Below are 18,410 nucleotides of genomic sequence, written 5' to 3' on the forward strand. Positions count from 1 at the left end.
TACTTGCCCAGTGCCACCACTCATATCTGTTTTAACAATAGGTTAAGCTTTACATTTAAAATAAATATTTTTTTTTCACTGTAATAGAAGAGCAGTTGCCTGCCTGCCAGCTTCTGTGTGAGGTTCACATTGGATACTGTGCCCACTTGCCCAGTGCCACCACTCATATCTGTTTTAACAATTGGTTAAGCTTTAGATTTAAAATAATTTGTTTTCACTGTAATAGAAGAGCAGTTGCCTGCCTGCCAGCTTCTGTGTCAGGTTGGATGCCTTGCCCATTTGCACAGTCAGTGCCACCACTCATATCTGTTTTAACAATTGGTTAAGCTTTAGATTTTAAATAAATAATTTTTTTCACTGTAATAGAAGAGCAGTTGCCTGCCTGCCTGCCAGCTTCTGTGTCAGGTTGGATGCCTTGCCCATTTGCACAGTCAGTGCCACCACTCATATCTGTTTTAACAATAGCTTAAGCTTTAGATTTTAAAGAAATCATTTTTTTTTCACTGTAATAGAAGAGCAGTTGCCTGCCTGCCAGCTTCTGTGTCAGGTTGGATGCCTTGCCCATTTGCACAGTCAGTGCCACCACTCATATCTGTTTTAACAATAGCTTAAGCTTTAGATTTTAAAGAAATCATTTTTTTTTCACTGTGATAGAAGATCAGTTAGTTGTCTGCAAGCGTCTGGGTGTCAGGCCTACTTCAGCGTGTGCTCTGCAGACCTGTGCCAGCGTGCTTTGACAGTTGCCAATCATATCTGGTGTCTCTTTAGCGTGCTTTTACAAAGAAAAAAGGTTTCCAGTGTAAGCTAATAGCAGCCAGTCAGTGTCCTTCAAGCGGCTCTGTCAGGCCTTCCTTCAGCGTGTGCCCTGCACAACCCTGCCAGCGTACTTTGACAGTTGCCACTCATATCTGGTGTCTCTATAGCGTGCTTTTACAACCAAAATTTTGTTTCCACTGTAATAGAAGAGCAGTTGCCTGCCTGCCAGCTTCTGTGTGAGGTTGGATGCCTTGCCCATTTGCACAGTCAGTGCCACCACTCATATCTGTTTTAACAATAGCTTAAGCTTTAGATTTTAAAGAAATCATTTTTTTTTCACTGTAATAGAAGATCAGTTAGTTGTCTGCAAGCGTCTGGGTGTCAGGCCTACTTCAGCGTGTGCTCTGCTTTGAGGACAGGTGTCATTCCATACCTGCCAAGTGACCCTATGTAGGGGGGACAGTCTCTATTCTGCTCTGTGTCAGTGTGTATCATGGTCTCTCTGGACGGGGAACAGTCTCTATTCTGCTCTGTGTCAGTGTGTATCATGGTCTCTGTGGACGGTGAACAGTCTCTATTCTGCTCTGTGTCAGTGTGTATCATGGTCTCTGTGGACAGGGAACAGTCTCTATTCTGCTCTGTGTCAGTGTGTATCAGGGGTTTTGAGGACAGGTGTCAATCCATATCTGCCAAGTGACCCTATGTAGGGGGAACAGTCCCTATTCTGCTCTGTGTCAGTGTGTATCAGGGGTTTTGAGGACAGGTGTCAATCCATACCTGCCAAGTGACCCTATGTATCTTTATTCAGATTGAAAAATTACAATTCCAGGAAAAATGTAACAAACATTTACAAGAACATGTTATACACATCATAGAAACAACGTAAACCTCTTTAAAGCCACAAACTTAAGACAAAAAATACGTACACACAATGTGTAAGGGTTTGAAAGAATATTCTGAATCCTTACACGTTTACTTTATCGTTTGTTTGATTTTTGTGAACCATATATAAACTACAAGCAGCGTGAAAACTATAAAAACTCAAGTGGCCATGCTGATCAAATTAAATAGTATGCTTTACACAGCGTATAAGGGTGATGTCACAGCACAACGGGAATCTAACAGGGGAAGAGGTGAAAGTCATCCTCCCCCTCCCACGACCCCGCCATATCTGCCAAGTGACCCTATGTAGGGGTAACAGTCTCTATTCTGCTCTGTGTCAGTGTGTATCAGGGCAGGGCTTTGAGGACAGGTGTCAATGTTAGGTGATTTCTGCCCTTTATGGATTAAAAGCAGACTCTGCATCAACTGTGCAATTTTCCATGGGAGTTTTGCCATGGATCCCCCTCCGGCATGCCACAGTCCAGGTGTTAGTCCCCTTGAAACAACTTTTCCATCACTTTTGTGGCCAGAAAGAGTCCCTGTTGGTTTTAAAATTCGCCTGCCCATTGAAGTCAATGGCGGTTCGCCGGTTCGCGAACATTTGCGGAAGTTCGCGTTCGCCGTTCGCGAACCGAAAATTTCGGGTTCGCGACAACACTACTGAACAGTCAACATCAGACGCACCTACCTCTACCAAGAAACCATACTCTATCAAGTTTTCTTGGCTATCCACGGGTATCCTAGTGAAATTTTTACTTGACTATCTCTCTCTACTTGGTGCAGCCCTATCTTATTATATATATATATATATATATATATATATATATATATATATATATACCGTATATACTCGAGTATAAGCCGAGTTTTTCAGCCCATTTTTTGGGCTGAAAAACCCCAACTCGGCTTATACTCGAGTCAGAGTCTGTATTATGGCAATTTGCATTGCCATAATACAGACTGGGGGGAGAGGGGGGCTGGCAGAGCTGTACTTACCTGTTCTGCAGCTCCTGTCAGCTCTCTCCTCCTCCGCGCCGTCCGTTCAGCACCTCGGTCAGCTCCCAGTGTAAGTCTCGCGAGAGCCGCGGCTCTCGCGAGACTTACAGTGTGAGCTGATAGAAGGAGCTGCACGGACGGCGCAGAGGAGGAGAGAGCTGACAGGAGCTGCAGAACAGGTAAGTACAGCTCTGCCAGCCCCCCTCTCCCCCCCACTGAACTGCCACTGGACCACCAGGGAAGGAGAGCCCCCCTCCCTGCCATGTATCAAGCAGGGAGGGGGGACGAAAAAAAAATAAAATAAGAAATAATAATAAAAAAAAAATAATAATAATAATAAAAAAAATAATAAAAAAAAGGGGGTATAAGGACCACTGTGGGAGGGGGGGGGGTATAAGGACCACTATGGGAGGGAGGGGGTGGGATAAGGACCACTATGGGAGGGAGGGGGGGTATAAGGACCGCTATGGGAGGGAGTGGGGGATAAGGACCACTATTGGAGGGAGGGGGTGGGATAAGGACCACTATGGGAGGGAGGGGGGTATAAGGACCGCTATGGGAGGGAGGGGGGGGATAAGGACCACTATGGGAGGGAGGGGGGGGATAAGGACCACTATGGGAGGGAAGGGGGGGATAAGGACCGCTATGGGAGGGAGGGGGGGGATAAGGACCACTATGGGAGGGAGGGGGGGGATAAGGACCACTATGGGAGGGAAGGGGGGGATAAGGACCACTATGGGAGGGAGGGGGGGGATAAGGACCACTATGGGAGGGAGGGGGGGGATAAGGACCACTATGGGAGGGAGGGGGGGATAAGGACCACTATACCACTATGGAAGGGAGGGGGGATAAGGACCACTATCGGAGGCAGGGGGGTGGGATAAGGACCACTATGGGAGGGAGGGGGGGAGAAAAGGAACACTATGGGAGGGAGGGGGGATATGGACCACTATGGGAGGAAGGGAGGGGGGGATAAGGACCACTATGGGAGGGAGGGGGATAAGGACCACTATGGGAGGGAGGGGGGGGATAAGGACCACTAGGGGAGGGGAGGGGGAAGTAAGGACCACTAGGGGAGGGGTGAGTCAGGACCACTGGGGGAGGGGGGTGAAGGAACACGGGGGTGGGGAGGTAAGGACCACTGAGGGAGGAGGAGGGGAGGTCAGGACATATGGGGGGGGCAAATATCCTTGCACCGGCCCTGCACACACTGCATTCATACACTGCATTCATACACACACTGCATTCATACACACACACTGCACTCACACACACACACTGCACTCACACACACACACTGCACTCACACACACTGCATTCATACACACACACGCTGCATTCATACACACACACGCTGCACTCATACACACGCTGCACTCATACACACGCTGCACTCATACACACACACGCTGCACTCATACACACACACGCTGCACTCATACACACACGCTGCACTCATACGCACACACGCTGCACTCATACGCACACACTGCATTCATTATACACACACTGTAAATAAATATTCAATTAATATATTTTTTTTAGGATCTAATTTTATTTAGAAATTTACCAGTAGCTGCTGCATTTCCCACCCTAGTCTTATACTCGAGTCAATAAGTTTTCCCAGTTTTTTGGGGAAAAATTAGGGGCCTCGGCTTATATTCGGGTCGGCTTATACTCGAGTATATACGGTATATATATATATATATATATATATATATAATCTCAAATTACCTATAGAACAAAATAATTATATATATGTGTGTGTGTGTGTGTGTGTGTATATATATATATATATATATATATATATATATGTATGTGTGTATGTATGTGTATAGTGGCAGGATGGCCAGGCTATTCATAATAAACTTCAAATGCAACAGTCAGGATAAAATAGTACTGCAGTTTGTCACTTTCCACAATATATACAAGGTTGTGCTCTCCCACAAAAATAAAATAAAAATAAAATAAATCATACTCCAACTTGGAGACTTACTAAACAACAGTATTACTAACTATTCAACTGGCCAGCTAATCTGGTTCCCAGTTTTAAACAAAATGAAATACAGCACTTTAAGCAGGCTTCACACAGTAAATTTTTCTCAGAGTCTCAGGCTTAACTGCCTCCTCTCTCCCAGCTGTTAGATTCCCCCATGTCTTCAGAGGCTAACCTTTTAAAACCCTAGTGCTGGTTAATTACATTCACTTGGTTCAAGGGGTGACTCCCACCAATTAACCCTATCATGCTGGGAATAGAGAGCGCTCCATAACATAAAAAGCCTCTCTGACCCTGCCACACTCTATCTATCTATCTATCTCTCTATCTATATCTATATACCTAAGTGTGTGTGTGTGTTTATATATATAATTATATATATAATTGAAAAAATATATATATACATTCTACATATATATTTATGTAATAATTTTACATAATTAGGTCATTTTATTAATTACAATTTGCGGGACCTGGCTAACAACCCAGGCCAAGAGTCCAGGGAATTTAATTTGCTAGCACTATATTTATCCCTGTAACTTTCCAAGACACCATAAAACCTTTACTTGGGGGGTACTGTTTTACTCGGTAGACTTCGCTGAACACAAATATTAGTGTTTCAAAACAGTAAAATGTATTACTACGCAATATTTAGCATTTTTCAGACACAAATGACACTTACACGGAAGATATAATTGTGATACCGTTTACTGTTTTGAAACACTAATATTTGTGTTCAGCGAAGTCTCCCGAGTATAACCGTACCCCTCATGTACAGGTTTTATGGTGTTTTCAAAAGTTAGAGTCAAATATAAGGCTTGCGTTTCAGTTTTTTCACATTGAAATTCACAAGTTTGGTTATGTTGCCTTTGAGAATGGAAATTACCCCCATGATGGAATACCATTTGCAATAGTAGACAAACCAAGGTATTGCAAATGGGATATGTCCAGTCTTTTTTAGTAGCCACTTAGTCACAAACACTGGCCAATTGGCGTTCAAATTCGTTTTTTGCATTTTTCACACACACACAAATATTAATGCTAACTTTGGCTAGTGTTTGTGACAAAGTGGCTACTAAAAAAAAGACCATACATACCCTATTTGCAATAACTTGGGTTGTCTACTATTGCAGATGGTATGCCATCATGGGGGTAATTCTCATCCCTGGGCTACCATACGGTCTCAAAGGCAACATAACCAACCTGGCAAATTTCAATGTGAAAATACTGAAAAATGCTATATTTGACCCTGTAACTTCCCAAAACACCATAAAACCTGTACATAGGGGGTACTGTTTTTTTTTTTTTTTTTAATTCTTTATTTTTTATTGTGCAAGGTGGACAAGTCGTCCTGCACCGTCACAATAACGAGTGCAGGAACATGCATATAACATAACGAAGCATAATACACACGATATTAACCGTCATAAGCTCTCACTTGCTCCGTTTCGCTGTTTCAGCACATTTTTATGTTTAACACATTATAAAACAGAAAGGTTAAGCATTGCAGGGTTATGTGATAGCACGTCCTCGAAGTCTGTCTATATATGCCTAGAGACCTGTTAACATTAGAAGGAACCGTTGATGAACGTTTAACATTGAAGAAACGATATAGCAACATATGATTATGCGTGAAAGGGCAACAGGTATACAGGGCCACGCTGCTGCATGCATTTTCACAACGTGCGGGCAGTACGGTATAATAAGTCAAACAGTACTTTTAATGAGAATCCATATAGGAATAACCTGTTCTGCAGCCTTAGTAATTTAGGTTGGGGCCTTGTAGCCCATCACGCCTATAGGTAGTGTGGTTTCGTATGGGGTTTGGTTTAACTGCACGTGTAATGTGAGGGTTGTATATTTTACATATCGGTTTAGGTATTCGTTCGGTTCAGGGGTATTGACCAGCGTTTGTGTCTGCTAAGTGTTTAACTGTTATACATTAGCTATGTCAGTATCAGGAGCTCGTGTTAGCAGTTGGTGTGGGTGGCTAGGTCTACTATCTTGCAAGTGTCGCTGTGTTATATACAGTGTCACTGTACCGCGATTGCCTGCTGTGTGCTATGTCCCTCAGCACAGGTTCAGTACCACTGTGAAGTGCTCCCCGCTAGTTTGAGCGTACCTTTACTTCCAGGCCCATTATGGGCGTCGCGGTTACAAATTATATGTACCGGGGATACGTGGGCTTGTAGGTTTGGGACATAATTGTCGCATGAGATAGACTAACACTTACTTAATGCTATAAATTACGCAACATAGAATCTGAATATAATGACAGTGGCTCAAAACCTGTTCTACTACACAATTGATATGGAGCTACGTTGGCAGTCTGTATTTCAGACAAATGCTTGGTCAGTCAGTGCAGGCAGGTTTAAAGCCTACTATCGGAGGGCTACATTAAAATGGACTGATTAACACAACTTGAAACATGAAAGTAAAAAAAAAATAAAAGAGAGATGCTGTTGTAAGAAGAATCGTTGGTGTGGTTATATTGTCAGTATTAGTCCAACAGTTCACAATGCCACTTTGCGGTCTGATGTGATTTTAGCAGAGTTCGCATGGGATGGAGTCCGGCTTCAAGTGGTAGCCTTGGCGTACGGGCCTGAAGGCCTCCCCCGGGGGATAAACTCCGGGGCGTTCATGGCATCACCTCCAAGTGTGTTTGTGCGGCCTGGTGGGTGCGGCGTGAGTGTGAGCGAGCCTGTGGGTAAGTTGAGTAGGCCCAATATCCCGACCGCTTCTTGCATGTCCCGTATAACGTGTTTGGCATCCCCTTTGTCAATGTGTATGGTGCGGCTGGGTCCCCAGCGGTACCTGATTTGGTGGAGCCGAAGCAAGGCCGTGAATGCGTTCATGGATCTTCTCCATGCTAGTGTCCCGCCTGAAAGGTCCGCGAAAAAGGAGAGGGTCATCCCTTCGAAGTGGTAGGTGGCTTGGTGTCTAGTGGCTTCCTGCACCGCTCTCCTGTCTTTGGCGGACTGAAACTGGACAATCAGGTCCCTTGGGGCAGTCGGCGGGGCCTTCGGTGGTTTCGGTGTGCGGAAGAGGCCCTCCAGGGCGATTGCTTTTGCCGCTTTAGGGTTCAGTAACTCAGTGAGGAGCCGTCTGAGAAAGTGTGGGAGTTCTTCGTCGGGTATTGAGTCGGTGACTCCCCGGAGCTTTAAATTATTATTTCTGCGGTTCTTGTCTTCCTGTGCAGAGATTTGTTGCTCATGCTGCCAGGATTTTTGTTGTAGCGTCCGGACCACCGCTTGGAGGTCTGCTAGCTGGGTGGTGTGGTCAGTGGAGGAGGCTTCCACTGCTCTCAGCCTCGTCGTTAGGCCTTGAATGTCCCCTCTGATGAGGGCCACCTCGGCCGCCAGTTTCTCGTGGTGGGTCGCCATTAGGTCCCCAATCGCCTCCATGGTCACTGGAGTAGGGGATTTCTTGTGGGTTGGCGCCTGTGTTGTCGCTGGGGCTGACTTGGCCACCACGGAGGTACTCTCTCCTTCATCCGAGTAGCCATCCGTGAAGTCGGAGCAGCCGCCATGCAGGTACGCCATCTTGGCCTCCGCCGCCTCTTGCGCTTGCCGCCACAATTCCCCGATGTCCCTGTTCTGGCGGGGGCTGTCAGGCTTAGCTTTTTTATTTTTCCGACCCATCTGGTTCGCGTGGGTCTTAGGTGCTCTCCTGGCGAGTGTAAGGTGGGTGTATGGGCCCTTATTTCTCGGCTGATTAGCTTTTTGGCCCGGAGGACTGCGGCCATGCGACCGTCCGCCCCCCAGGGGGTACTGTTTTACACATGAAACATCACTGAATACAAATATGTGTATTTTATTGCATTAAAAGCAAACAGTATTATGACATTCACAGTTAAAATGTCATTTAGAACTAAAAAAAAATAATTATTTTCTCCCATTTTTTGATATTTTATTCAAATTAAATTGTTTCATACCTAAATATTTGATGTTAACTGAAAGCCCTGTTTCCCCTGAATAAAATGATATATAATAATTGTGGGTGCATAGAATATAAAAGAGGCGAATTATGCCTGAATAGATTTATAGCACAAATTAAAGCTTTTGTTTACATTTTGTTTTGATCACAACGTGTACATTTGGCTCTGTCCTTAAGGGGTTTATATGAAAGAGGTGAATTACAGTTGAACAGACATATAGCGCACATTCCAGTTTTTGTTTACATTTTGTTTTGATCAGAACGTGTACTATTGACTTTGTCCTGAAGGGGTTAACGTTCAAACAATTTGGTGTGATTGCATTATATGATTACCTCTGTGTACCTGTTAAGCAGTTGTTTGTCCTTATGAATTCTTTAAGCGGTGTACAAATGTTTGGTGTTTGTTGTGATTGTCGACTCCAGGTATTTGTATAACCTAATTATACGTAATGTGTAGTTGCTCTATAGAGCTAAGTATGCTTCTCACTGTAGGACTACATTGGTTTACGTGCCTATGAAATAAGTATTTTGTTCTATTTTTTTTTTTTTTTTTAGTATTTTGGGGTCAGTACGGACCATGTACATAACATTTAACTTGTATATAACTTATTCTGCATCTGTGCTATGTATATGCCAGAAACAGTTATAACACGAAAAGTAACTTACAGGTTTGTATATTGTGATATGGAAACTCGTATTTAGGTAGATGTTTAGCGTGCCCGTTTGAACAAGTACAGACAACTGATAGTAGTTCTGACTGGAATGTAACCATACAATGTATCAATACTTTTGCCGGGATTATCTATAACCCTTTATACAGACATGAACCCCTATACCGAAAGTATGAAAAGTATTAAGAGCTAGGATTATGCCTTGTATATATAATATATATTATAGTTATGCTGCCAAGTTGTGACTGTAAAATTTTCCTCCCCCTCCGCTAAGCCTAGAACCGCACAAGATTTGATGTACAAAACAATACGAGCATATTTTTTGGTACACGTAAGATGATTTAAATACGGTCAGTCAGAAGTTTTCTAACATAAAAATGATTAACGTATACCCTTTGACTAGAATCAACAACATCGGATTAAAGAGCAATTAAATAAATAGTAATATGTAGTAATATGCAGTTAGTATTTTTTTTTTTTTCTGTGTATCCCCCCTTTGTTAAATTCTTTATTTTTGCAGTGCGTATATTAGTTACAGACATACATATGGTACCCCAACAGCATTCCATATGCAGGTTTCATGACATAAGTTACAGTGGGGGGCAGATAAACAATGCACTTTTTTTTTTTTGGTTTAATACATGACACATTAATATAGCAAGTTAATAGGTGTCACTTTGTGGCATAACATGTGAGGTTATACTTGCGATTAGGTTAGTTATGCCAATATAACTTTAGAGTATTACGCATTTGGTGCTCCAGCAGTTTACACCGCTAGTACATTCAGTTTATGCTAAAGGAGCAGAGAGATGAGCTTGGCTAGGAATTACAATTTGCTGCACTGGGGTTAGCATGACACACGTACAAATAGTTGTTGAACACGCTAATTTAGACCATTTTGTGACCACTTTAACCATCTAATTGACAAGCGATTGAGTGTTGCTTCCATACGATTTAAAAAGTTGTGGAATACTATCTGGCAATTCTATTTGGATCAGTGCATCTTATACATAGTAGATTAGGTGCTTTATCTCATAATAATAATAATAACACGCAATAGTAAGAACTCAATAGGCGATTAGCTGCATGCAAGTGCTAACGTGGGTGTCTTAGAGACTCTTCCTCCCTCTGCTCTGGCAGAACTACATTGCCCTGTGGCCCAATAAAGCAAGTCAATTAAATTTGCCGTAAGACGATCTGACATAAGAAGCGTTTCAGGGAAGCAGGTGGGTGTCCCCAAGAGCTAGGATCGGCTGCGGAATGTCCAAAGATGTTTAGCCGGTTCTCAACGGGCGCTGGGTTAGGGTAAGTCCCTGTGAGCTCATACTTGGGCGGCATGGCGGTATCTGGTGGGGATGTTTTCTTCCGACTTGTGTTGCCGCTTGTTTGAGGGTTCTCCCGACTGGACGAAGGGAGCACGGTAGTCCCGGTCGGGGCTCTCTCTGCTTGGAGTGTGGTATGTGGCGTCGTATCGCAGTGCAAGTCTCCTTTCGGGGAGTCCGTCGGCTGGCTCACCGTCGAGCATGTCGATTTGCCGTGTGCCTGGTGGGTTGTGTAGCCGCCTCTTCAGCCTCTCTCCCATGTGTGGCGGATAGGGCTGGGTAAGTGGAGTTATATTCCCTGCTCCTTCAGAAGTCTCGGCAAGTGAGGACAGATTCAGCGTTAGTGTTTTCTGCTTGTTTGCGTTTCAAGGCTTTCTTATGTTTGTAGTTTGGCGCTTGGCGGCCATCTTGGGCCCGACATGCGGTCTGCAGTACGGGCGGGAGATTCAAGGTGCAGGCTTGGTAGATTGGTCATCGAGGTTGTAGACCAGTCCATGGGGGGGGGGGAACGGGGCCGGTACCCCCACGGGTCCGACTCTAAGCCCCGGGCAGTAAGCGGCAGGGCAGCGGCCGTCCGTCCCGCTCGCCTCTGGAGTAGGCCTTAAGAAAGTCGGGTAGGATTCTTCCTCCAGGGGACTGTAGCCTGTAGGGCCAGCCTCACCCTGGACCCCAGGGCTCTCTGCCCAGCGAGGGCCACCATTGCCGGCAGGTTTTGTGCCAAATTTTCGCCAAAATATGCCTTTTGCTAGTGTTTGGCTGCCGGAGCTGGTCCTGCATGCGACCAGCCGGCTCGGCGGTCCGGCCCCGCCCCTCCCTGTAGTTAGTAGTGTCGGTACCTGTTATTTATCTGCAGGTTTGTAACGTTGAAATATCAAAATGGAAAGATTACTTTATCTTTTTTACACAATTTAATTTAAAGCAATTAACAAATCAACCGTAAATCAATTGCAAATTGATGTAGTTCTAAGCTAATCTTTAAAGGTAGACAGGATGCATGGTGCTTTCTATACCATTTGTCACATTGGTTGAGCCACAAGGTGTTTTGACAACCAGTTTCCTCATGGGTCTCTGTGTTCTGCATTTGCAGTTTTTCCTTGATAGAGGAATCGCCTGTACTTTTACATTTTTTTTTTAAACTTAAAGGGAAACTCCAGTGCCAGAAAAACGATCCGTTTTTCTGGCACTGGAGGGTCCCTCTCCCTCCCACCCACCAATCCCCGGTTACTGAAGGGGTGAAAACCCCTTCAGTGACTTACCGGAGGCAGCGACAGGTCCCACGTCGCTGCTTCCTCCTCCCCCGCCGCTCCTCCTTCTGGTTACGTCGGCCGGTGGGCGAGACTGATCTCGCCCGCCGGCCGAGGAGACCTAATGCGCATGCGCGGCAATGCCGCGCATGCGCATTAGCGCACCCCATAGGAAAGCATTGAAAATGAATTTCAATGCTTCCCTATGGGGAATAGAGCGACGCTGGAGGTCCTCACACAGCGTGAGGACGTCCAGCGACGCTCTAGCACAGAAAACCTGTGCTATGAAGCAGGAAGTCTCCTCTAGTGGCTGTCTAATAGACAGCCACTAGGGGAGGACTTAACCCTGCAAGGTAAATATTGCAGTTTTAAAAAAACTGCAATAATTACACTTGCAGGGTTAAGGGTAGTGGGAGTTGGCACCCAGACCACTCCAATGAGCTGAAGTGGTCTGGGTGCCTGGAGTGTCCCTTTAACATTTGAGTGTGTAATGGAAACAATTATATCAGGTAAGCGTGACCCTACAGTAGACAAAACAAAACTGAATGTTCACAGACATTCGGATTACTGCAGTGTATGAGGATTTCAACTCGTTGAAAGGGAGGAAATCAACTAATTGGACAGAGCACATGTGTGAATAGGAGTGGAAGTTATTTATTTGTATTTGTGTCCTCTTTGTCTAGGTTTACACACATAAAACCATTTTTTTTTAGTTAGGGTATTATGGATATACACAATAACAAAAAGGAATTCGAGGCAGTTTGATATTTGCATGCTTGGAATGTGGAAACCGAGAAGAGGATATTGTGCACTCTTTATATGAATTCTGCAAAACCTGACCAGATAATTAAAATAATGAATTTGATGTATGTCTCAAAAGTGATGACACAATTAACTGATTTTTTTCTTTGCTTGCAATACAGAGAGGTGCATAGAAGACCATGAAATTGTTGTACAAGTTCAGACATTGATGTCAAGTGAAAGCAAATTTCTGTTTAGAAAGAATTATGCAAAATATGAATTTTTTAAGAATCCTGTGGTAAGCAAATATTTGTTTTTTCTTTTCATGCTTTTCCAAAAAAAGTCTATTTATTCAATATTTATCTACACAAAGCTATTTTGATAATCCTGCTTACTTTCTTGCTCACTTATTTCTTGTTCCTTTCTGTTTTGTGATGACTTCGGTAAATATATAGTGACAGACACACCTTTATAGCATTTTATTAAGACTCTGCTTTAACTGAATTGAAAACTGAATTTTCAAATAAAGCTGTAACAAATCATATGCATTAGTCACAGTTTTTATATTTTAGCCTGACATTTTCAGATTGATTCTCACTACATTGTTTAGGGATTAATCCTCTTTTGATCAATCTGATAGCAAATGTGATACCATTTAATATAAAAACCTTTTGGGTTTTGGATTTTAAATATAGTATAGTACGGTAATAAAGCATATTGTATCAGTACATGTTTATGTGAGTAGCTTTTTGTATCCAAATTATGTAGCACAAATAGATTTTAGAAGGATGATTTAGTTATGGGTGTTCCATTTCGGGATTTTGATTGTTTGTGCACCAACTATCTACATCAAAGGTGGATTTGTTCTCATCCTGAAATCTTCAGCTTTCCTCTCATCTTGGTCATCATGTGAAATAAATCTGTGTGAAGCAAGTTTTATAATAAGTGGATGCCTAATTGTAGCACCGCTGAATTTCAAGCCAGGGCTACTATGGCCTTCCATGGGTTTTGTTTGAGGATGTCTTGCAGTTTAATATGCAGGATCTGTAGAAAACCTCAATTGCAGTGTTCCTATAACCCCTTAGTGACAGCGTATCAGGTACGTCCAACAAAAAAATGGTAGTTAACAACCTCAGATGTACCTGATACGTCCACGGCAAATTTGAGCGTCTAAACGATTGTGACTGCTTCCAGCTGCCCCATGTCGCGCCCGACAATGAGGCAGAGCATCGGAAGCCATCAGGCAGGCTTCCAATGCTCTGCCTGTCTCCTGAGTGCCTTGAGGGGTCGATGCACTCAGTAAATTAAATTAAACTAAAAAATGAATTAATAACTAATAACCTGCGCTCCCCTCCCCCCCACGTACCTAGTATGCCCAAAGTATTCCTAATTACTTAACCTACAGCCTAGACATTCCCTTCTCAGCAAATTAGGACCCCACGGGCGGGGTTACTGAGCGGTCACATGGCCACGGGCTGACAGACAGTCCCCCTGCTGGTGAAATGGTGGAAAAAATTACATTAAATATAGTTCATAATAAAAAAAAAAAAATGGTGTGTATATGTGTGTGTGTGTGTGTATATATATATATATATATATATATATATATATATATATATATATATATATATATATATATATATATGTGTGTGTGTGTGTGTATATATGTGTGTGTGTGTATAAGTAGAGATTGTAGCCGTATTAGTCCAGTGATGTAGATGTAAAAAACATATTGTGGCGAAACCAGCCTCACCACTGTGAACTGGAGAAGCCTTGGTTGCTAGCCTCCTGATTTTGGACTATGGCCCTGCAGGTTAAACCGTTTATATTCCCTGCAGAAAGGCTTATTCATGCCTTTCTGCCGGGGTGTTCGGTAGATTCCAGCTACCGAACAAACTGGCGAACAATGGACCACCTGGGAGCTGGAGTGTGCCGCCAATTGACCGCCCAGAAAACTATGGAACTAAAAACGGACACTTATTTGCGCGAACACTGCTGAGCCGTCCGCCCCCTGGTTCCTATTCGTGCCCTTAAGGTGGAACACCGGTTCATTCAGTATTTTGGAATATGTGAATATGTTACCCCAGATAGCTAAGCCATGGAGCCCATTCGTGTAACGAAAGACTTTGGCTCCATGGCAATTGAACTGTATGTATATGATCTGAGCGCCATTCGGTAATAATGTGCGCTCAGATCCAAGCTATCTGGGGATATGTAGAATGTATATATATATTTTTTTATTTTTTATTCAATTTCTTTTTATTTCGTTTTTACATATTACATGTTTCACTTTACATACATTTGTTAGTACAGGTTTAAAGTTATAGCAGTGTACAAGTGTTTTACTTTGATACAACAGAAACGCAATGAACGTTCACATTAATACAGTGTTGCTGTGAGAATGTATATATTTTATGTCCTAAATGTATCAGTAAGTAATTTTATGTCTTTTACTGTCTTTTTGTCTGCCATGTGTGTAATGGAGTTTGCCTCTGTCCTAGGAGATAATTTGATTTCTTCCCCAATTATCTCCAGGCCAGAGGGGAGGGATTGGGAGGCATTGTGGGAGGTAACTCCTGTGTGATTGGTGTATTATGTAATTGTTGTAAATCCCTCCCTTTCATGGGAGAATCCTTTATAAGACAGTTGTGTGAATAAATCAGTGTACTTCCTGTTTTAACCCTCAAAGTGAAGTGTCGTCTCATTCTTGGGGGAGGATTTATTGCATGCTGTTTCAGTTTGACTGCTAGGAGTGCAAACCTATTCGTATGGTTCCTATTCAACTGTCTACAGCATTCAGAGGCTTGAGAGGATTTATATGCTTCTCAGATTCGGTGATTGTGGTGTCTGCCAGAGTGCTTGGAGTCCTCAGGAAACGCTAGGAGCATCCTTCAACGGAGGTACCCAATCGGGGTGCCAGGCGATCCGTTACATTGGTGGCAAGCGGTGGGATGGCGTCCTAGTGCGAGGTAAAGCAGCTCAGAGACACCGTTCGTGGATTTACAAAGTGAGGGTAACGCTAGTACCCGTACAGCGCCCCTATCTACAAAGGAACCAATGTCGGCAGAGCAAGCATGGCGCCTGGCTACACTCAGGAGCTGTTGGACAGAGAGGTTGCCATGCGGCTGGCTTACTTTGGACCCAACCCGAGGAGAAATACGTGCAGTTCGTGAGGAAAGTAACTGCAGAGTTCCTGGAGCGCCTAGCAGATTTGAACAAAATGGGAGCTGAAATCTACTTAGCTCTATTCATGGAGATTCAGCAGCTTACACAGGATAATTGAATCAGCATAACACACAGAACAATAAGTTGAGTTCCTTGCCACATGTTAAATGGATTTACAAGGGCACCTCTAAAGACACCTGGCTTCTTCCGACCCAGTAATGAAACTGCTCTCTAGTTTCTGGTAACCCCTTAAATAACCCCCCATCTAGTATCCACCCACAGAGGTAACATAACCAATGCCTAATGGTCATCTCTAGGAGGCGGATACTACATGTGGTCATTTGTGAAAGGAAGTGACTTAAGAATTCTCAATATCTTCCTAAAGCACATGTCTCATTGACTATGCGGCAGCCATCTTTATTCACTCGACGTCACAGTGCTCACTATGCCACCTATAGGTCACTTCCTCCCTAAAGCACATGTCTCATTAAATATGCAGCAGCCATCTTCTTGCTCTTAATGTCATATAGCTCACTACACCCCCTATAGGTATCATAAGTTATTGCACATGAATGGGAACACAATAATAGAACATTTATCATTGCCCATAACCAATACAACCCACCTGTTGATCCCATTACATGAGTAATAACTATATATAACTCATATATTTCCTGTATAAGTCTTACTTTCTTCATAGCTTGCTTTCCCACACATATAATCAAATTTACAAAAAAAATACAATATTGAACATAAAACAACACCCACTACTACCCATTGCATTACTTTAAACCCTAAATTTCCCAACCACCCAAAAGGCCCACTATCCGGTGGATTCTGGAGCTTCTTCCTGGTATCATTTATCTTTGAAATATCATGTGTTATTGCTCCAGAGTTATTGACAATATATGAGCAGCACTCTGTCCCTACCAACGCACAAACGCCTCCTTTGGCGGCCAAGACATAATCTAATGCCAGTCTATTTTGCAACACCACTGCTCTCATTTGTACCTGCTATTGGGATAGTTTGTTAATAGCATCCACGGTTTCATCTAAAGCTTCATCCACTAGCTTTTTTAAAGCTTCTATTCGAGTTAATGACCAATATACTCCCCAGCCGGGAAATACAATTCCAGAATTAGCTTCATGTTCTCCGATAAATGAACTCCACCTTTTATTTCTAATCATGCCTTCTGGAAAGTTATTTCTATGCCTTATGGCGGGGATGATTGATCCAATGTAACATTCTCCTTCCCATTGACTAGGTAACCATCTATAGGCCCAATTACCACACATAAAATACACACCTCTGGGAAGGACACTGTAACTATTATCTGGGGCCCCACTAAAACAAGTGTCCAGGAGTATAGAAATGAAGGGAAAGCTCAGTCTTTTTATTGCACCATGAGAGGTCATACGTATTACTCTCACCACTGGGCTGGAGTCTTTGATAGTCATGGCCCAATGTTGTTCATTACCATAGCCCTTTACCCAGGCAGATGTACAGTTAGAATATCTCATTTTAGTGGCATTGGCTCCGTTGTTATGTGAACTGATACAATTAGCACCTTCCTGAGTTCGGTTTATAATATGCAATCTGTCCAATGATTGTGGCTTTCCTTCTTCTCGGTACCAGCCAAATCCTGTATTATTATATTGTTTTAACTCCTCCAATGTCCATGGAACACCAACATATGAGTAACTGCTCTCCTCGCTGCATGATATGGCCCCACAAATCCAGCAATCCGTGCTGTTTGACACTCTCAAATAACTTGCTAATAGATTCAGGTATGAGTTGGAGAACAAGGGATCCGACTTGTCTATATAGCCACCAATCTGTTGGAAGGAAAGAAAACAGAGTGAGTACCTCCACTTAGTAATACAACTTTAGTGTCACCAGGTCCATTGGACAGTATTTCTCCCATCTTTTTGACCTGCTCATCTGCTCGTGGTAGCACCCATACTTTGGAACCTGTCTGTAAGGTATTGCTTTCCTCCCATGTCACTAATACTTTCCGTGGGATCCAAATGGATACCACGCCTAATACAGTGTGTGAGAAAATCTGTCCTGGACACCCCCTGGTCAATGGGATTTCCCACCAATCTGATAACACATTTACCATCCCTGTGGTCAACCATTATCATCTCTTAGCTCCTCTGTTAGGGCAAAGGTCACTTCAGTCCCTTCTGGTAATATCCCGCCCATGGGAAGGATGTATGTCATCCATTCATCACCCTGTACAATCTCAACTAGGTTCTGGCTGACCACTTTAAATTTGTTCTTCCCCACCTGTTGGGGGGAAGATCCCTTGAACCTTAATCAAACTGACACAGTTGGTGTCCCTACCTGTCCAGTCAATCTTTCATAAGGTGAAAACTGTCCTATCGGTCTACTATTTAGTATCATAACTGCCTGCGTGATCACCCGGTCACACCCCCTCAATGTCTTACTTGGGGATAGCTTCCAAATCTGTTCTTTTAAAAGCCCATTGCACCTTTCAATCAACCCCTAAGCTTGAGGATGATAGGGGACGTGGAAGATCCACTTAATCCCTGAGTCATTTGCCCACTGCTGTATGAGCTGTCCAGTGAAGAGGGTTCCATTGTCTGTCTGAATCTCAGATGGCAGTCCATAAGCAATCACAAGAGTCTGTAGCATCTGAAGTGTTGAGGCCTGGTTCGCATGTTTGCAGGGTAATAC

At 43.4% G+C, this 18,410-nt stretch overlaps 1 protein-coding gene across 4 annotated transcripts in view; it reads left to right on the forward strand.

Annotated features, from left to right (window-relative positions):
• Nucleotides 1-18,410, forward strand: part of LOC134608848 (growth factor receptor-bound protein 10-like) — a 568,153-nt gene that overhangs the window by 264,656 nt on the left and 285,087 nt on the right. For all 4 annotated transcript variants that reach the window (XM_063452029.1, XM_063452030.1, XM_063452031.1 and 1 more), the window contains one exon: nt 12,727-12,842. In XM_063452029.1, coding sequence (XP_063308099.1) covers nt 12,727-12,842 — 116 coding nt within the window. The remainder of the gene's footprint in view (nt 1-12,726; nt 12,843-18,410) is intronic.

Source organism: Pelobates fuscus, chromosome 4 (genome assembly GCF_036172605.1).
Source record: "Pelobates fuscus isolate aPelFus1 chromosome 4, aPelFus1.pri, whole genome shotgun sequence".
NCBI lineage: Eukaryota > Metazoa > Chordata > Amphibia > Anura > Pelobatidae > Pelobates > Pelobates fuscus.